The sequence below is a fragment of the Emys orbicularis genome, chromosome 10 (assembly GCF_028017835.1).
Source record: "Emys orbicularis isolate rEmyOrb1 chromosome 10, rEmyOrb1.hap1, whole genome shotgun sequence".
NCBI lineage: Eukaryota > Metazoa > Chordata > Testudines > Emydidae > Emys > Emys orbicularis.
The window spans coordinates 14,862,565-14,884,375 of record NC_088692.1 but is presented as its reverse complement, the minus strand read 5'-3'; the positions used below and the strand labels follow the sequence as shown (position 1 = coordinate 14,884,375).

At 40.0% G+C, this 21,811-nt stretch overlaps 1 protein-coding gene across 1 annotated transcript in view; it reads left to right on the top strand.

The window, feature by feature from the left end:
- TRRAP (transformation/transcription domain associated protein) overlaps positions 1–21,811 on the top strand; it is a 153,623-nt gene that overhangs the window by 85,017 nt on the left and 46,795 nt on the right. Inside the window, exons 51-60 of the mRNA XM_065412772.1 lie at positions 360–481; positions 1,679–1,892; positions 3,455–3,634; positions 4,382–4,528; positions 5,856–5,975; positions 6,270–6,557; positions 7,089–7,226; positions 7,682–7,794; positions 8,255–8,390; positions 16,079–16,270. Of these exons, the coding sequence (XP_065268844.1) occupies positions 360–481; positions 1,679–1,892; positions 3,455–3,634; positions 4,382–4,528; positions 5,856–5,975; positions 6,270–6,557; positions 7,089–7,226; positions 7,682–7,794; positions 8,255–8,390; positions 16,079–16,270 (1,650 nt within the window). The remainder of the gene's footprint in view (positions 1–359; positions 482–1,678; positions 1,893–3,454; positions 3,635–4,381; positions 4,529–5,855; positions 5,976–6,269; positions 6,558–7,088; positions 7,227–7,681; positions 7,795–8,254; positions 8,391–16,078; positions 16,271–21,811) is intronic.

Here is a 21,811-nt window from a genome sequence, read left to right as displayed (position 1 = left end):
GAGATGGGGTGATCAGAACTGCATGCAGTATTCAAGGTGCGGGTGTACCATGGATTTATATAGTGGCATTAGCTATTACACAATTAAACTTTTTTAAATCTTTTAATGATAGCTTTATTTATTTATCCATAGCTTTCATTTATATTTCCAGTGTAGTATCTATGCTAGAACTATAAATACTTTAGAGTTTTGGGTTTTTTTTTTACTTTTAGAAAGCATGACCTTGTGTTAAGCCATTTTTCAGTAGCGTAGGAGTGAAAAAAATGGTGTAGAAGATGGCTGAAATGTACTTTGAACATGCCATTTCTCCTTGTGTTTCAAGATGAATTGAGAAAATTAATCATGTCTCTTTTTAACAGACACCTACTCTCCGGGAGAAGTCCATTTTGCTAGTGAAAATGATGACCTACATTGAAAAGCGTTTTCCAGAAGACCTTGAATTAAATGCCCAGTTCTTAGACCTTGTTAACTATGTCTATAGGTAATTATAGCAATTAATCAAGTATTGCAGCTTATTGGTTCATAATTTGTACCATACATGACCTTTATAACATGCCATCCATCTTTTAGGGCTATATTAGATTTGTTGTAAAATGCACAATCAGTTCATTTCACTGAGACTGGAGTGAACATATTTACATATTCGCGTTAGATCTTCAGATACAAAATCTTTTTACAGCCCTTGCTCCAAGCAAAAAGAAAAGGGGCTGTGGCATCTTCATAGTTAATCGTGATGTAGAGATAGTATTGACTGCTATGGCAGTGTCCCTCCTTTCCCCTTTGTATGAAGCTTTTCTCCTGGAAGCTTATTGTAATGAATATTTTTCTAGTTACTTAGATAGCCACACTTGAGTCTTCTAGCCCTGTATAGAAAAACATTGACAATAATCGCCTCACCACAAGATAGGTGTGCACTTCTAGTAAGTTATAATGGCCACTAAGGAATTTTGTACTTTAAACATATGCCTTGTTTTCAGCCATTCAGAGCCAGCTAGCAGAGTAGCAGCAATTGTGCAAACCCTTAGTTGTAGACAAGGCAAACTTCAATTTGCGTCAGTGGAGCTTACCTGGGTATTTCAAGCAGAAATAACCTCCACCAGTGCAAATCAGAAATTGCCTTGTCCACAATAGAAGTGTGCACTTAGGCCTCTGCATATATGGCACCTGGCTAACAATATTGTCTACAGTGATTAGCATTGTATACACATGAACTTCTAGTTTGAGTGTAAGATGTTCTAAAAGCAGTTTGCATAACCTTCGTGGCACAGGAGTGATTCCACCACCCAAAATTCCACTTTGCTCAATCTGGACAATGGACTCAGAGAAACCATTGAAACGTTGCATTACTCATTTGAGCCCTATGGCATTAAGCTTGTAGAAAGGTTTGCTGCAGAGCTAATCCAGAGAGATAAACAGTGACCTCCATTGGACATGGTGGGTCTCTTGGCCATTGTGGTATTTGTTCTTGTGATTTGACTCCATGTGAGATGTTCTCAAGGGATTTTTGATATGTCACAGAAACTTATGCTTTTTTTGGTAGTAGACAAAGCCACACTTGACTCTCGATATTAACATCTTCCAGAAATTGGTAGAACAAAAGAAAATATCCTCTGGCTAAATAAATAGGTGACACTTTCAAACGCCTGTGTATTATCAATTGCTTATGCATTCTTCCTAGGGATGAGAATCTTTCTGGAAGCGAGCTCACTGCTAAACTTGAACCTGCATTCCTTTCGGGGCTGCGTTGTGCTCAGCCGCTCATCCGAGCCAAATTTTTTGAGGTCTTTGACAATTCCATGAAGCGTCGTGTCTATGAACGCCTACTTTATGTAACTTGTTCTCAAAACTGGGAGGCTATGGGAAACCACTTTTGGATCAAGCAGTGCATTGAGGTAGGAAAACCATTTTTTATGAGAACAGTGAATGTAATTTTAGAAATATTTGCTCCTCTTTTCCCTTATGAATGTGTAGATGTATTGTGTGTATCTTGAAAAGTGATATAGCCCTGTAAAACTCCCCATATCGAGGGTACCATTTTAGATGCTCAGAACATTTTAAAACAAGTACTAATCTTTTAAATATTGAAAAGCTGATGCCTGGGAAATCTCTGCAACCATGTTCTTGAATCCAGTTGACAGTGACTCCAGTGGCTGTATTTTAAAGCTTTAAGGCTTCAGTTTATCTGAGAAAAGCCTAGTCAGTGCTCAGAATTTCTTTAAGCAAAAAATGACTTACAAACAAAAAATGACTGGAGGAGGAATCTTTTTGACAGATTGAATCCTAAAAGACAGATCAGAATGGAGTGTCAGAACTGTTGCTGAGAGAGATTTTAAAGGGGGATTGCTGTGGTGTGAAATCTGGTTTCTGATAATCTTATCTAAAACAAAACATAAGTAAATCGCCAATTTCTTTGAAATGACCTGTATATCAAAATCTGAGTATAAAATAACCAAGCACAAAGCAGTCATTTTATTAACTTCATCAACTGAGAAAGATCAGAGCAGCTTTCAGGGTGATAAGGAACAGTGGGAATCTTCTACCTCTCTTTTTAGGTAAGCCATGTATTTTAGTGGAAAATTGTATATATTATGTAGATTGAGACACTAAATAAAAAAAATTCCATAAAAATATGATGCTTAGATGCAGAAAACTCCTGTTCCCTATGTGTCATTATGGGGTCTCTAATCTTACTGTCCTAACATATGGCAATACATTTCCTGTTAGAGCTATAATCAAATGGCAACCTCCAAAGGCACAATAACCCACCACATATCAGTGACAGAAGGTGATGAGCTGAAGATGGAAGTCCACTTTGTTCTCTAAATATGTGTGGCACCTCAGCTCTGACCTAGAAGGGTCACATCTAGCAAAGACAAGATACTCCATGCCCATTCAATCTTTGGCCCTTCTGATACTGCCAGTAGAGGTGCAGATTAATGACCAAATGTCCATGTCCCAGACTCTCACTATCCAGTTTTCTCCAACTGCTAGGTAACTTCAGTTGCTATCTTAACTTCCTTATTGACCCTTTTGTACTTGAACATATAAGCAGAGAATGTAATTGCGTTTCCTTTCTGTTGGTCTGTTCAGTCTAAATCTTTGTTCTTTTAAGGTTTGTTTGAATTTGTTCCTGTTTCAGAAACACAGGGAGGGTGGGGGATATCTCAAACACAACAACAACAACTGCTCATGAACCAGTTGGTAGAAATAATTGCTCTGATGAAAAGTAGATAAAATTCTGACTCATTCAGGCCAGCCTGACATCCAAACTCAATTTGTAAAGGGAAGTTCAAGCTGTTAAACATAGTCCCCCCGTTCACTGTTGACTTGAGAAGGACAGAGTCCTCTTATGACAAGGAAAAAAGGTGCAATACTAAATAAATCAAGGACATGTGTTCTTAAATACATCACACACAATGGGTTAAAACCTTTGCCTTGTTTTTTAATTTCTTAGCTCCTGTTGGCAGTGTGTGAAAGAAATACTACAATTGGCACAAGCTGTCAGGGAGCCATGCTTCCATCTATCACTAATGTAATCAACCTTGCAGACAGTCACGATCGGGCAGCATTTGCTATGGTAACCCATGTCAAACAAGAGCCTCGAGAAAGAGAAAACAGCGAATCCAAAGAAGAGGTAACATTTTATTTTTATTTTACAGCAGATGATGATGTCTCACCAAGCACAGTTTATGGGACACATCTTAATGCTAGTCGGAATTGCTATACAAGTGTGTAAAGTGATGTGCAGTGACTATAGCAGCACACCTGGTGTAAACGAATAATGAAGTTAAGTAGATGTACACCTCTACCCCGATATAACGTGGTCCTCAGGAGCCAAAAAAATCTCGCCGCCTTATAGGTGAGACCGCGTTATATTGGGTTCGGTCCGGTACGGCGTGCTGGACTGGACCAGCTTCCCTGGCGGTGATTTAAAGGGCCCAGTGCTCCAGCTGCTGTGGGGAGCCCCGGTCCCTTTAAATCACCGCCGCAGCTCTGGCAGTGGGGCTCGGGCGGGGATTTAAAGGGCCCGGGGCTCCCCGCTGCTTTACCGCGTTATATCCGAATTCGTGTTCTATCGGGGTAGAGGTGTAATTGTAATTACATTTTAGACAATGGTTTACTACCATTTGACTTACTAGCTCTGTGAAGCCGTGTTAATTCATCTTTTTTTAATCTTCCATCTATTCTAGATGACTGCTTTGGCCCTTTCTTTCTCCCTTAACAGTGGGAATTAAATTTTCAAATCCTAAAAAAAAAATTACAATAATAGGTAACAAGGGCTGAAATAATGAGTACCATATTTGTTTTGTATGTGTGCAGAAATGAAGTGGTGATAATTATTGAAAGTATCAGCATTATAATTGGCCTTACTTTTGTGTAGGATGTGGAGATTGACATTGAATTGGCTCCAGGAGATCAGACGAGTACACCTAAAACCAAAGAACTTTCTGAGAAAGACATAGGCAACCAGCTACACATGTTGACCAACAGACATGACAAGTTTCTTGACTCTCTTCGAGAAGTGAAGGTTGGTACAGGTTATTGGTCGCATAGCATGAAAACCTTTGCTGAAATATTGAAATCTCAAAACTGATGCACACAAATGAATTCTTTTGTTTCTTTGGTTCCACTGTTCATTTTATTTTATGCTAATACTGTATATTTCATAAGCCTTTTGAAAACTAGAGCCTACCTACTTTTACATTTGGCTTTCTCCTGGTCCTCTCCCCCAGCATCTAACTCCATCCTACACCTATTCCATCATATTTCTCTCCTCCATTTGGAAAAAAAATCATCTTCACTTTGCACAAGTTCTGAAAACAATAGGGCTCAGAGATTCAAGAGGTGTAATCTTTGCAGCCTGTTTTACCTGGTCCTATCGCATTGCTAATATATTTGATGTCACTTTCATGGCTGCCAGTGCTGCTCCTGTGGTACTTGTGGTGCTGATTGCTCTCGCCACCTCAACAGTCTTGAACTTTTGCAAGCAATAGTAAGGTCCTGATTAACCTCCAAAATCCTGAGGTTAACCAAGCTGAGTGAGTGTCTTCATTAAGGAATACAGTGAGAACTGCTTAGTTATACTGACAATTTGAAAAGTTGCTAATTGTTTTTCCAGTTACTTTTGTCACTGGAAATTATATACTATCATGCTGGTACTAAGTCTTAAGGGCCAAATGTGGGTAAACACAGAGCATCTGGAAAACCCTGCCTTTGAGTGGGTGAAATCAGGTGATTGGGTTCCTAACTTCAGTACACATAAATTAAGGTTTTGCCAGATACACCTATTGCATTTAGAATTGAACTAAATATCTGTTGCATTTAGATAAGAAAACTGCTGCCCCGAATACACAAGACAGGATTAAATCAATTAGTAAAGCATGGTAACAGATTATAAACAGCATTGTTTTTAATAATTCATAAGAAGCTAATTGTTAGATGAGCGCTATTTTGTGATCCTCTGAAAACATCAGTAGATCTAGCCAATTAGCCTGCTTGTTTTGTCTTACCACCAAATGTCAGCAACCCTATTAGTCACCTTTTCTTTTCTCTTCCTTGAGAGCGTCTTACTTTTTTTATTTGTAGCTATTATAGTCGTGAGTTGTTGTCTTAATAAACATGGAAATATGATAACATTTATTTCACAGTAGTTTTCTCTTTCCACCTAAGGGAAATTTTTCAAAATTGTATTGGTTATGGAACACTTGGGAAAACAAGTAATGTAACTGCTTGCACACATCTTGGGGAAGCTTAGCTGCTGGACTGTATCATACAGTAACTCTTCCATGGTGCAAATTCATTGAAAGGTCTTTTTTTTTTTCTTTACATCCCTAATTGTTTCTCTTTATTTCTAGACTGGAGCGTTATTAAGTGCCTTTGTTCAGTTGTGTCATATCTCTACACCGTTAGCAGAGAAAACTTGGATCCAACTTTTCTCCCGATTATGGAAAATCTTATCTGATAGACAGCAGCATGTGAGAATCATTTTTGTGTCTTTTTTGGTATTAGATTGTAATTTTCTGCCATAATTACTTGTTCCCTCACTTTAAAAATAATCCATTTCTAGTGTTTCCTCCAGCTATATGTCTTAATACTGGTTGCTTTTGAAAGAAATTGGCCCCTTCAGATTTCAAAGGGAATTAATCTTTTTATGTTTTAACTACTGTATGAAAATTCCCTGATCTGTATGGTATTAGTAAGACTTTAAATATGACCTAAGTGTTGGAATAGTCTGAATGAAATCACTGTTTCTGTTGTTTTAATTCCAGGCTCTTGCAGGTGAAATAAGCCCTTTCTTATGCAGTGGTAGCCACCAAGTGCAGCGAGACTGCCAGCCGAGTGCACTAAACTGTTTTGTGGAAGCAATGTCACAGTGTGTTCCTCCCATTCCCATTAGGCCCTGTGTGCTTAAGTACTTGGGTAAAACTCACAACCTGTGGTTCCGTTCCACATTGATGCTGGAACATCAAGCCTTTGAAAAAGGATTGAGTCTTCAGATTAAACCTAAACAGACAACCGAATTTTATGAGCAGGAAAGCATAACCCCTCCTCAACAGGTAAGGAATAACACTAATTAAATTATGATAGCCTACTAAAGGCAGAGAAGACCTAGGGTGACCATAACCAGCTACTCAAAGTTAAACATGAAAGTATCTGTCCACACTGGCTGCTAAAGTGTGTAGATATCATGCTAATTACCATAAAAAGACCTAAGATGCTAGTGGAGACAAGACAGGTCAACACATGAGCAAGTTGTGAGAGAAGCTGAACTGTAATATGGTGCATTGTTAATTTTTTATATATCCGGTGATAACGGACCACTTACTTCCTGGGTTTTCAAAGAGTGATCATACAGTGGAGGTCTAGACATAAAATTTAAAAATGTCATATTTAGAACTTAATTGTTATTTTCATGTCTTTCTTACCGTATGTTGTGTGGTTTTTATCATATGCTTTACTTTAAAATACGCCAACTAACATGCTTTAATGTGTAAGGCATTTACTTAATAAAAAAATTGATCATAAAAAAATTACAGCAACATTTTGACCTTAGAAGAATGTGCTTGGTTATTTGCTATGTTTTTTAGGAAATACTGGATTCCCTAGCTGAGCTTTACTCTCTGTTACAAGAGGAGGATATGTGGGCTGGACTATGGCAAAAGCGCTGTAAATTTCCAGAGACAGCAACTGCTATTGCTTATGAACAACATGGCTTTTTTGAACAGGTAATATTTGCACAATATAAGCACATTATTAAACTTTGCTTTATATAGATTAACTATCAGTATAAGCATACTAAAAGCCCACAAAATGTGTACTTTGTTATTAATAAGAACAAATAGAAAATTCATTTGAGTTGAGGATAATGTCTCAAATAAAACTACTTCTGTATGAAGTATTAGTTTAAGACTCCATGGTACGTTGATAAGATATGTTTGAATATAGCCAAAACTAGTTTCCTGCAGTAATCATTAATTTGACTAAGAAGCATATGTAAATAAGAAAATAAGTTAACCATCCTAATTTATTATAGGGTCTGATAATAGAGGTATTTAAAGAGTTTTTAAATCATGTATGTCTCTTCAAAAAAAAATCTTAATGAAATGCAATCAGATGTATGTTTAGAGCAGATATCAATCTAAAATGAAGTGCTTTCTTTCTTTCTTTATTTTTTTTAAAGGCACAAGAAACATACGAAAAAGCAATGGAAAAAGCCAAAAAGGAACATGAACGAAATAATGCCTCCCCTGCTATCTTCCCTGAGTATCAACTCTGGGAAGACCATTGGATTCGGTAAGATTTTAAAATTGGAGCAGAACGATGTTGTTACAAAGCAAGATAAAAGAAGTACTCTAGTAGTTTAAAACATCGATTACTAAAATAAACTAAGCCCAGCACATTTAAGATACAGAGCAACTTAGGGGAATAAAATATTATATTGCTACTCCTTTAACAGACTTCAGAACGGCTATACGTAAATCATTGCAAAAGTATAATTTGCTGTTTGTGGAAACAGATTTCACATGGAATTTAATATATTGGGATCTGGGTCACATGAAAGTGCAGTTCCCCCTCTTCATACACTTCTATATTATTGTTTTTGTTTGTTTTTAATCCTGCAGTTTATTTACAACTATTGCAATGCCTTCTAAGCATTTTTCAAACATTCATGAATGCAGATGCTCTCCTGATATGAAATGCTTAAAGTAACTTTCAAATAACTCTTGCTAACACAGTGTTTTCATTTTCATAGTTGCTCAAAAGAGTTGAACCAGTGGGAACCTTTGACAGAGTATGGCCAGTCAAAGGGCCATATAAATCCCTATCTGGTACTCGAATGTGCATGGAGAGTCTCAAACTGGACTGCTATGAAGGAGGCACTGGTGCAGGTGAATATTTTTGAGAATGTGCAGAGAACTTTTTGTTTCATTGTTCATTGTGCTGATTGTGTTTCTTCAAAGTCAGCATTACAACTCATTTCACAGAAGCAGTAAACTCCTCTTTGGGGATTTTCTTCTGTGTAGTAGACAGCTGGGTATTTTGGCAACCAGAGCATATTGTTTCAACAGACTAACTTGGGTCTTTCCTTTTTATTTCCCCCCCGTCTTTCTGTCTCTTTACAAAGCTTTCTTATAATTCAGAATTGATATTTCATAACAGGGTAGCAATCACCAGGGTGGGTGAAGGTTGGGACATAGTGTCAAATTATTAAAAAGCACCAAGTGGCTGACTGGTGAACATGCTGGTGCCAGTAGTGATTTATGGGGAAGCTTGCAGAAGCATTTACAGTGCTGCATAAAAAACATATCTGGGGGGGGGAAAAACCCCTAAACATCAAACCAAAACTTGTGGGTTTGTGTGATGTAAGATAGGGATGGGGAAAATAGATATTTGTCTATCCCTTTATGGTTTGTTCTGGGAAATGAGGGATGGTGATATGAAAATCAAACTGTTGTACCTTCTGTGGATGGATAGATTGTAACTAAACTCCCAGTTTTTAAATGGAAAAGCCCTCTGTCTGCAGTGTTAATGTAAGTTTAGATGCTTTGATTTTAAGTGATAGAGCATGACCACACCAGGCCCTTTCCTTCAGTGTCTTATAATTAACATTACTGCTTCCACAACCATTTACTATGTATAGTTTTGCAAGGCTGTTAGGGTGTGCAAAGGCCCAGATTGACACCTACATAGGAAAACCTGCATACACCAGGAAACTGTCTGGATAAATTTTGGTTTCCCTTAATCGACCCTTTGTAGGCAGTGGGATGCTTACTTCCATGTGTTCTGATATTCCAAGATTGTCAGGGACATAGTTAAATTCTAGGATATACAGGGAGGGCTTGAGTTTTTGTATTGCCAGTCTTCATTCTGCTAAAATATGAGATTGTGGAGTGGAAAATGAGATCATGGAAAGTAAGCATCCCCTAGTTTTACCTGGACTTGCCTCCTTCCCACAACCGTGGAGCTCCAGCCCTGTGGAGTTATGGTGCAAGGTTTTTGGGGAAATAGGGAGTATGCCACAGAACTGCAGTATTCTTTCCCCCACCCAGATCCACCCTGTTAAACTTACAGCAGTAGAATTCAAAAGCAACCTCAGGGCATAATGCTGAAAACCTAAAACGTTGATATATTTTAGTGTAGACCACATTGTTTCAAATAAAACTGCATTAATTATTAGTAATGCACAAGCTACTTCAACAAAAGTAACATGTCTCTCCCTCTGCCTCCATTTGTCATTAATATGCTGGTAGGTAGGTTTGGCAGACTCGTACTAGGTCTATGAAAGAGAGAACTGAGTAAGACGCACATGAAATTTTATTTGCTAGGTTTAAATACTGAATGCCTGAGATTTGGAGTGTACTTGTTGTTGTCACAGGCTGTTGATAGTGCCAGCAGATATTATTTTAGTGAAACAAGTATTGCAAACTGAGGCTGCAGGCTGTTTATATGCTGTGATTGACATATTGCAATTACATGCTTGGCAAATACCTGTTCTAATTTTTCTTAAATTTTATTGCTCTGCTCTGCAATGGCTTTCAGAAGAGATATTTATACAGTGTGACCTATTGGAGGAGGACTGCTTCCCGTGTTAATAGTCTTCCACTTTCTGGTCAAATTATAAAAGACCTCTGAAGTAACTGTTGGGTTTCTCCTTTTATTTGGCCTTTTTTTTTAATCTACTTAATTTTATTTCAGAATGAGTCTCAAATATTGCTTTTTACAGCAAATCCACTAAACTTTAAAACTGCATTTTAAATAACCATATTATAGGCAGGGCCGCTAGCACCACCTATTATTAAGGTTGCCTGACACTTCCCATTATAAGACCCTGTTTTCAGTTGTTTATAACTTTGCCAGTCTTTAACCATTTAGGGTATAATTTTCCATGCTGGATGTCTGCCACAGGGTGATTTTTAATTTCCTCCTAAAAAGGTTCAGCTGTTTCTGAGACCGGGGCTAGGGGAAAAAATACATTGTTTTGCCCGTGTTAAATGTTTGAGACATCTTCTTTGAAATGGTCTACTATCCCCATACTTTGGAACAGGGACTTCAAATTTGACAGGGAGTGCCCTTCGTGTCAGGGATGTGCCTTTTGCCATCCTTGTAAAAATCCGTCCAAATGTGGCCAAGTTATATTGCAGTTTGCATGTGCTTCGTAGAGAATTGCTAGTGCCTTACAGCTAAAATATCTGAAGATTCCATGCTCACTGAGTAGGCCCGAACCTCTCCCAGATCCTAGCACTGGCCCGACTGCACATGTGCCATCCCCTGATCGTAACTGAGCTACTTCAGCCCAGGGCTACAGGAATGAAGATGATTGTCCCTCTAATGCAGTGATACTCAGACTGAGGCTCGCAAGCTGCAAGTGGCTCTTTAATGCGTCTCCTGCAGCTCTTTGCAGCACATATTAAGAGTGTGTGATTTAATTATTAACCAATCAGGAAGGGTTTACTATATTATTAACCAATTGCAGTTGATAAAATAATAATAATTGGTCAGTCATTTTGCTGTGAGAATTTTATTTTATATATATTAAAAATTAAATTAAATACAAAATAAAATAAAAATCTCACAGCAAAATGACTAAGTATTATGTATGTATGTATGTATTTATTTTTATATAAGGCTTTTTTGGGTAATGTTGATCGCTAATTTGGCTCCTGAACCAGTGAGGTCTGAGTATCGCTGCTCCCATCTACTCTGGGCTGGAGTGGGGTTGGGCACTGGAACGGAGAGCAGGGAGCCTATCCTGTGCTCTCAGTGAACCCCCTGCTGGCACCCAGACAGCATGAAGGAGAAAGCCATCTGATTCAAATGCAGAGGGGACAAAAGCCAGGCCAAGGGATGTGTGTCAAAGTAGTATATATTAGCACAAGGAGTCTGGTAAGACTGGGACTGGATGGGCACGGAGGACAGGACTCGGAGTCATGGGTAGATGAGGAAGATGGGGAAATGTCACAGGGGGAGAGTGGGAGCCATTTGGCTGGGGAGGATAATGAGATTTGAATGAGGAGCTGTGGGGATGGGGGAAGACCTGGGACTGGCTGGACAAGAAGACTGTGACTACGAACCAGTGTGGTGGGGAATGGGTGTATCGGCAACTGATCTGGCAAGGAGCTAGGATATTGGGGGAGAACTTGGACTATCTGAGCAAAGAGACTGGGACAAGGAGCTAGGGGCCAGGGGAGAGACTGAGTTTTGATGAGAGGTCTGGGGAGCCAGTGGGGGTGAGAGGAGAGAAAGAATGGATGAGGAGCTTGGAAGGGTGAACTGGACTGGCTGGGCAAGCAGACGAGGCAAGGAGTTGAGGTGGGAAGGGGGTAATAGTTGGGTGGGGAAAGAAGCAGAATGCCTGAACAATTTTTTTCAGATTATTTAAATCATCCCTATTCCGAGACTTGTAATTTTTGTCCTGGAAGTAATTATCACCAGTTGACAAACTTCTGGTAATAGTAACCTGGGGTAGAAAGCAGGTTATGACTTCGTCGAGTTAGTATTACTGATGTGAGCTACTGTAATGAGCTCATCTTATACCTTTCGGATGTCACTGCAGATAAGCTTCAAAATGTCTGATGTGCCAAGATTTTTAAATCAAACAAGTCTTCAGACTGTAGGTTCAAAATGTGTTTAATGCATTGGAGATAACAGGTTTTGAATCAGCTCTTGTAGTTTAATGTGAGGCTTATTTTAAATATGTGACCTTTAGAAGCCTACAGTACATATATACTACCTCCTCCCCTCAGATGTTCTAAATTCATTAAGTGGCACAGATACTGTGTTTCTTTGTTTGGAGACAAGGAACCAGATATGTAAGGAGAGTGCAGTGGTCTTATTTTTCACTTAGTAATTTGTAAAATGTTTGGTTTGCAGCTGCCTGCTATTGACCTTCCTGATTCATTAGAGTTCATTATTGTGTTCTGGTTAGAATCCATTTTGCTGAACAACATGCACTTGAAGACCACTTAACCTTCCTCTAGTCCTTTTCTAGGTTCCACTCAAGAGATTATGTGGTCTTTGCTATCCATATGCTTGATTAATGAATACTTTGTAAAGTTTTGACTGTTGTAGAGCAGTCAAAAAGCAGGAGGCATGTTGTATATAGCAAACATATTTAAAGAAGTGTTGTTTTTTCAAGGCATTCAGAAGTTGGCAATATAGATTTTGACCGATTTTTATACAGCTAAATGGCTACTAGACATTATTTTTTTTAAAAGTGACTCCTCTGTGAAGAAATAGTGCAAAAGTAGGTAGATACTTTCACTTGAGAGAAAACTTTGAGGAATTTTTAAATACTCTTTGTGTCCTAATATAAAAAGTGAAGTACATTGAAGCATGTACAAGAAATCACCCTTATTAGGCAACCTCTGGTTTTAAAGCTACATCCCTAAGGCTCCTAGTATATGCCAAATGTCACCTTTATTAAGAGTCCATCTGTGTTATGCAACAGATGGGTGTAGTTCCTTGTAAGGTTACTTAAAAACTTCAGCATATACAGACTTAAACCACTTGGAAAGAATTACAGAATTGATGTGGCTACAAGTACATTTTTCTGGTATATTTGTACACATGCATTTCTGTAATAATTATTGAATCCTTTTTACTTTGAATTTGAAATACTGTTCATATATTTTATAAAAGTAAGTTGAAAGCCTTTTCGTTTTGAGAAAAAGACAATTCTTTAATGGCAAGCAGATTTGTTTCGCTTAGGACTTTGTTGGTGTGGGACATTAAGCCAGATATTGAACCCAGATCATCAAGGTGAGAGGCTAGTGCATTAAGTCATGAATTGAAAGGAGTTTGCTGGTCTGCATCACACAGTCACAATTTAGTGTGACTTGATTGTTTCTCTTTGCATAAAAGACAGGACAGGAATAGCAAACCTTATTGCATTTCAAGATTCAGTGGTGTTGGGAGAGCCCCATAGAAGCTTGCACAGCACCTTCTTATCCCATATATGGATTTAGAAAAGCAATTAGTCCCTCACTTACATAAATAGAAACAAGCTGGGTGAGGTAATATCTTTTATTGAACTAACTTCTGATAGTGAGAGAGACAAGCTTTCAAGCTTGGACAAGAAGACCTGTGTGTAAGCTTGAAAGCTTGTCTCTCTCACCAACAGAAGTTAGTTCAATAAAAGATATTACCTCACCTGCCTTGTCTCTATTATCTTGGGACTAACACTACTACAGCAATACTTAAATAAATACTAATTTTGAAAAATCTGTTCAGTTTCTGAAACCAGCACACTAACCAGAAACTATTTACTATCTGCAAATAGTTCATGCACCTAGTGACTTTATTTCTCTAAATGTCCAAATATTTGCAAAAAATGAGCCTGTTTCTTCAAGTTGCTGAATATCCTTAACTTCAGTTGACTTCAGTATTTTGCAGGAGCAGTTTCCTGTATCCCAAAACCCTCCTTCATGGTGACTGTTTGTTTATTCTTGCATGATAAATACACTGCATTATATGTTTCTTAATATATACAAAATTTATCTGAATTCTACATCAATTTTTGGGAAAAAATACAGTTTCTCAAGGTTTTTTTTAATGTAGAACATCTGTTAATTCTTCAATAATTCTTTTTCCTCACTCAGACGTAGAAGAGGGAGATGCAATAAGTATGTATTACTTCAGGGGCTAAGAGTGAAAATTGTAAAGATTACTTTATGAATGAAGTACTGTGTTTGTCCTTTGATAGGACCCAAAATTGAGCTGGTCAGGCTGTATCAGTGTTAGAAATTGAAATTTCTGATGTTAACACTACTGATGACTAGAATTGAATATTTGGCTTAACTAGCAGTTTTGTCACTTAGTGATTAAACAGTTATCTGTCCAAAAAGAGCAGATTATAGGTTTTCAATATATAATTTTAATTTATATTAGTTTTTTGTTTCTATTTTTAAATCAATAATGTATTCTGTCCTATTCAAGTATGCGTAAGTTCTTGAATAATTACACAGAACTTTTAAGAACACTTTTGTGGTAAGCTTTCTACAGCCGCAAAATTAAAGAAAATGTTGTACAGTAGATTTTAAGTCTTGAGTTGTAGCTGAATGAATTGATCATGTCTGACAGGTTCTACTTCTGATGGCTTTCAGTTTAAGTAGAAGTGACAACCACCAGCAACTGCAGATATGTTTTAGCTGGAGTTGTGTGAATGAGATATTTTCAGTAATGGGGCATTTACTAATGGACTAAAGAGAACATACTGAAGCTATAAATTGAGCTTCTGTGGCTTTAGACAGATCCATGTAATGGTGTCAGGAAACATGTATTCATAAATAGCTGGATGTGAAAGAATAATTACTTCTCTGCTGATAGACTTACTGGTTTCATTTTATTGATACTCTTTTATGCTGATGTTACTGAATCTGACTTTGAACAGCTTATATTAAATGTATTATTTTATGCAATTTAACTCTTGATCCATAGGGAGCGATCAGAAAAGATGGCAGCTATATATCAGTTTTCCTAAATCTTTGTGAAACCGTTTTAATAATCTACCTATTAAAGTTGAGGTATTAAAATAACAAGTGGCCCTTGATATAGGACCCAAGACTCATTTCCATTTGCTCACATTGCCATTGTGTTTAATGATCCAGTGTATCATGTAATAAAAAAAAAAAAAAAGATGATTTTCATTCTATAAGTGTAGGGTTGCTACCTGACGGTTTCTCTTTACAAGCTCAGGCTTAAAAGCTAGTTGAGGATAAACTGAAGCAAGATTTAAAGTAATTGATACCTTACTTTAACAAATGAAAGTGATTCCTTTGATATTTTTAAGCTAATGAAAATAGAACAAAGCCAACATAGCTGGAATTTCTATGCAGCACATGAATACAAAGCGGGGCTGCACTGGGAGAATTGAGTGCTCATGGTATACAGAATCAGGCCTTTACTCTCTGCTCTGAATGCTAATGAGTGTTTGCAAATATTTGTGAGCTAATTTAAATGTACACTCTTTATTTAGTCAGATCTTCTCAAATGTATGCAATAATCAACCTTTCAGTACATTTGTTGCAAAACATTTACATACTGTGGCTAAATTGTGCTTTGATTCTTCTAGTTGTCATATTTCTGCCACTCCTGTGTTTCAGGAAGTCTCTGAAAATAGCTTAAAATTTATTCCGCGATCATTTTAAGTAACAGTCACTTTTTGACAGAGTCCCTGTATGCAGATACTGTTTTGACATAAACATATAATTAGTGCTAGATCGTTTTAAAAAAAATTCATTAACTTATTCTCCTAAAAACTTAATGATGTACAGGACAGCTAGGCAGTCTAGTATCTGTGCAATATGTTGACATGTAAAGTCAATTTATGTTGCTGAGAAGACATGAATATCAACAGGCGAACAGAAAATCCCACAGATTAGAGATTTTAGTTTCAGGAAATACTATTTAAAGCATTCTCTTTCAGAAACTGGAATTTCTAGAAATTAGTCCATTTAAAAAAAAAAATCAAGTTTAAAAATCAAGTCGTATGTCCATTTAAGGTTTCTTTTTGCTTTCAGATTTTCTTGTGTTTATGCAAAAGAGGTGTTTCGTAGCTAATTTTCTGTTTTACCATTAGGTGGAGCTGAGTTGTCCAAAAGAGATGGCATGGAAAGTCAACATGTACAGAGGATATCTAGCAATCTGCCATCCTGAAGAACAGCAGCTTAACTTCATTGAGCGCTTGGTAGAAATGGCCAGCAGTTTAGCCATTCGCGAATGGCGAAGGCTTCCTCATGTAGTGTCACATGTTCACACTCCCCTTCTGCAGGTGAGATCAAGAACAGCCGTACTGGGTCAGACCAATGGTTCATCTAGTCCAGTATCCTGTCTTCTGACAGTGGCCAATGCCAGGTGCTTCAGAGGGAATGAATAGAACATGCAATCATTGAGTGATCCATCCCCTGTTCTCCACTCCCAGCTTCTGGCAGTCAGAGGCCAGGGACACGAGGAGCCAGGGGTTGCATCCCTGACCATATTGGCTAATATCCATTGATGGACCTGTTCTCCATGAACATATCTTATATTTTTTTGAACCTCGGTGAGGTTTTTGCCATCACATCATCTCCCTGGCAACAAGTTCCATTGGTTGACTGTGCATTGTGTGAAGTACTTTTGTTTGTTTTATCATTGGGTGACCCTGGTTCTTGTGTTATGTGAAGGAGTAAATACATTCTTAGTTCACTTTCTCCACACCATTCATGATTTTATAGACCTGAATTATATCTCTTCCCCTCCCTGCCCTTTGTAACCTCTTTTTGAAGCTGATTGGTCCCAGGCTTTTTAGTCTCTCTTCTTATGGAAACTGTTCCTTCTTCGAGTAGTGTCCCCGTGTGTGCTTCGCTGTAGGTGTTTGCATCCCTGCGCTGCTGATTGGAGAACTTTGGTAGTAGTGTCTGTTAGGCCCGCACACACGTTGTCTCTCCTTGTGCTTTGCCACAAGGAGGCTAGCCCGGGCATCCTCTGTTCCTTCTGAACCGCCCCTGGTTAGAGACGGAGCCCTTAGCTGTCCGTTAGCGGATCATTAACTCTACTTTTCACTCGTTAATCTTTAGCTTTTAGAAACCCGTAGCCTTTTTTTGACTTTTATTTGGCTGTCTTAAAAAACAAAACAAAAACACAATAAAATGAAGAAAGAAAACACTTTGTTCTTGTGTCAACCTCGGGTGGGGGAGAGACACCTGGACAAGGGTATGCCCAGCTCTCCAGGTTTCAAGAAATGTCGCACTTGCAGCGCGGTGATTCTGGTCGCGGACAAGCACTCCCAGTGCATTCACTGCCTCAGCGATGGCCATATCCAATAAAAGTGTCCCCTCTGCCAGCAGCTGCGACCGAGATCCGGTAAGGAATCTCTGCCAGAAAATCCTCTTCATGGATGTGACTTTCCGACCCCATTCGTCCAGTGGGCGTGAGTCTTCCCCTCAACCTTCGACTTTGAAGAATAGTGGTTTGAAGAAACGGTCTGGGACTCCTCTCACAAGTCAAAAAAGAGAGCGGGAGGTTCCCTCAGCTGAGCGGTTTCAGGGATAGCTGAAAGCGATCATCATCTCGCTCGATATCCTCGGCATTCCCGGCACCGAGATTGTCCTGCACCTATGTCTTACAGTTTCAAATAGCCAATAACGAGGCGCTCACGGTGAAATATGACTACACAAATTACAATAAATTACAAGATTTTATTGATAAACTGACGGAGAGCTCCCGGAATTCCTTCAAGGCCATTATTCAAGAAGGGCAACTGGTTGCAAAAAACCTCTCGGGTTTTCCGAAGGAGGTGAAGACTACGGTGGAGGACCTCTCCTTTGAGGAGTGAAGCTCTTCGCTGAGAAGACCGATGCCTCTCTCCACTTCTTGAAGGATTCCAGGGCTGTTCTCAGGTCACTGGGAATTTACGCACTTGGGCAAAAGAGTCACTTTAGCTCTCAATAACAAGAAAGGCCTGGTTCATCCCAGTGCCCATCACAACAGAACTATGAGCCCCAGAAGAAAAAAGGTAAGTTCTTGAAACGAAAGCCTTCAGGTTCCCAGCCATTGACCCAACCACCTGCCCCTAAGCATCACTTTTGATGGGCAGATCGAGGTGCCACGAGACCACTCTCCACTACTACCTGTGACCATGCACCCATTTGGCCACCGTTTGGCAGTGTTCCACAGTGCGTGGGAGCACATATCAGATAGATGGGTCCTAGAGATCGTCAGATCTGGATATTCCATCCATTTCACCTCCCTATCCCCTCCAAAACACCCTTCTCCGTCCCTCTTCAGGGTCCCTTCTCATGTGTCTACTGTGGCAGGGGATAGATTGACTGCTGCAGTTAGGAGCCATAGAACCAGTACCTCAACATCTACAAGGGAAAAGGTTCTACTTTTGTTACTTCCTAATATCCAAAAGGAAGGGTGGTTGGAGACCCATCCTGGACCTCAGAACTCTCAACAAGTTCATCAAAGCTCAGAAGTTCAAGATGGTCACCCTAGTGACAATCATTCCATCACAGGAACAGGCAGACTGGTTTTCGGCCCTCGACCTGAAAGATGCCTACTTTCACGTCTCACTACTGGCTCACAGACATTTCATCAGGTTCACTCTGGGGCACTACCAATACAGGGTTCTCCCTTTTGGACTTCCATTGGCCCTGAGAGTATTTTCAAAATTCTCTCAGTGATGTCTGCCCATCTACAATCTAAGGGATAATGATCTACCCTTATCTGGACAATTGTCTCCTCAGAGCCTGGTTGCTTCAGTAGGCTCGTCCAGCCACCCAAGACATCATAAGCTTGTTCACAGAGCTGAGCCTGCAGATCAGTTCCCAGAAGTCGACCCTCACACCAGTGCAACTCCTAAAATTCATAAATGCGCTACAGGCCAAAGCCTTCCTACCTCAGGACAGGTTTCTATCCCTGGTAGACAAGGGCCAGCCAGAATCTGCCTCCAGCTTCTGGAGCATATGGCAGCTGGCACGGTGGTGATTCCACACGGCAGACTTCACATGCGATGCCTACAGCTATGGTTCAGCTCAGTTTACAGTCCAAACAGCGACAGTCTGGACAAACCCCTTTCACTCTCCATCAGGATCAAGAACTCCCTGGACTGGTGGAAGAACACAGCCAATGCATGCAAAAGGGGTCCCCTTCTTTCAGGCGCCACCTTCATCACTACTTTCCATAGATGCATCCCTCATAGGATAGGGCGCGCATCTAAACGGTCGCCCGTGGAGATCTCCCTGCACATCAATCTCCTCGAGTTGAGAGTGGTCAGGAATGCCTGTGCCAATTTCCTCCTGGTGATAACAGGATCACATACAAAGGTCCCAATGGACAACATAGCCTGCATGTATTATATCAGCCACCAGGGATGAGCACAGAGGCAATAAAACTGTGGAACTGGTGCATCTCTCACAACATCACCTTATCCATGGCTTACCTCCCGGGTACACAGAACGAGGTAGCGGAAAATCTCAGTCACACCTTCCCACACGACCACAAGTGGGAGATGCACCCGTGATTACTTCTCGACTTGTTTGCACGGTGGGGAGCACCGTCCACAGATCTGTTCCCCCGAGGCAGCGCGTGATGTACCCACCAATCTCCCTTCCAGCCACTCCGCACCTTCTCTCTCAGGACAAAGGGCCTATTTACCTGCAGAAATGATCCAGGTTCCAGATTTGGTGCACGTCCCAACAAATCTCTCCAGTGTCCGCAACTCTTCCTCATATTCTGGAATATGCCCTGACCCTTAACCTCAATTTTTATCCCCTAGCTCTCTCAGGGTTCACCTAGCAGCTATTACATCATTTCATAAACCTGTAGAGGGGTACTCAGTACTTCTGCACCCAGCCACTAAAAGGTTCCTTAAGGGAATAACAAACCCTTAACCATGACTTCCTACCCTGCCATGGGATCTAAACCTAGTGTTGAAAGGGCTGACTAGGCCTCCCTTCGAACCTATGGCCACCTGTTCACTAGCATATCTATCGATAAAAATTATCTTTCTGGTTGCAATTTCGCCTATTCTTCTAGTCCAGGTAATAGCAGCTCTCATAGCTCATCCCCCATACACAGTGTTCTTCCCTGACAAGGTTACACTTAGGCTGCATCCAAGGTTCAGCCCTAAAGTGACCTCCTTGTTTCACATGAATTCAGTCTAATTCACTTTCATGTCTTCTACCCAAAGCCTCCCCGAGACAATACGGAGGCCGTACTGCATACCCTAGACCAATGGTTCTCAACCTGTTTACCACTGTGAGCCACATATGCAGCTCTCTGTGTTATGTGGGCCACATCCACACAATATATATATTACCTGTATGGCCCTCAGGGCTGCAGCTATGTGCTGATTCGGCTGATTGAGAACCACTGCCCTAGGTGTTGCATTCTACCTCAATAGGACAAAGGCCTTCAGGAAGTCCCCTAGACTATTTATTTCTATGGTGGAAAGATCTAAGGACTCAGCGATATCAGCCCAAAGACTATCCGAATGGGTCTCAAATTGCATCAGACAGTGTTACCAAATTCATAACATGACCCCTCCGGACTCGATCCATACACATTCCATGAGATCAATCTCATTTGTCTCCTTCCTCAAGGATGTCCCCATTTCAGAGATCTGCAGAGCAGTGACGTGGGTGTCAGTCCACACCTTTGCAGAACATTATGCAATCACTAGGGACTCTGCCTATGATGCCAACTGAAAACTGACCATTTATTCTTACCCTTTGTTTCTGATCCATGAGAGGACCTTCCCTCTTATCCCATGACTGCTTAAAATCCCTTCATTACAAAATGATTTTTCCAGTAACAAGTTTCAGGATTTTAGTAATCATAAGAAAAAGGTTTTGATGAAACATAATTGATATTTCTGGGAGGTCAGGGAGGGCCAGGGGAAGATTCTCAAGTAATTTTATAGCAAGAAGCAACAAAGAGTCCTGTGGCACCTTAAAGACTAACTGTTAGTCTTTAAGGTGCCACAGGACTCGTTGTTGCTTTTTACAGATCCAGACTAACACGGCTACCCGTCTGATACTTTATAGCAAGAAAGAGTTCTTTTGTTACACAATACTCATAACTGAAAGGTTATTTGGTGATATTTTTACATTAAAATTGCAACATTCATATTTTGGTTGGAATTCCTTTATAAAGGTTTGAGTGTTACCACTGCAGGTAAACTAAGCTTTGAGAAAGTTGGCCTTGTGGCTCAACCTTTTCTTTTAAGGGACTTTGGACCAGCTTATAAGTCACCGGAAGGGCTCCCGTTCACTTCAGCGGCCTTTGGAATCAGGCCTATTGTGAGGCTGTTATGCTGTTGCTTTATGATAACACCTGTGGAAATGTAGAATGAATCTGTAAAATGATTTTCTTTTCAGTTCAACACATTGTAAATACAGTACAGATTTCAGAAGCCTAAAATCTATAGGTTACTTTTAGTCTTAACTAGACTTATTCAGCCGAGCCAACTGTTTGAAGTCAGTGCCATTAAAATAAAAATGTGTGTTCAGGAATGCTGGCATTGCTATCGTCGGAGTAGGGTTCTGAACACTAAGGTTGTGTCTACAGATGAGTAAAATACCCGCAGCTGGCCCTTCTCAGGTGACTTTGGCTCACTGTGCTTGGAAATTGCAGTTTAGATGTCTGGACTTGGGCTGGAGCCCAGGCTCTGGGACCCTCTCCTCTTAAGGGGTGCCAGAGCCTGGGCTCCAGCCTGAGCCCAGATGTCTACTCTGCAGTTTTATAGCCTTACAGCTTGAGCCCTGCAAGCCCGAGTCAGCTGACCCAGGCCAGCCACAGCTGTGCCACAACTTTTATTGCAGTGTAGACA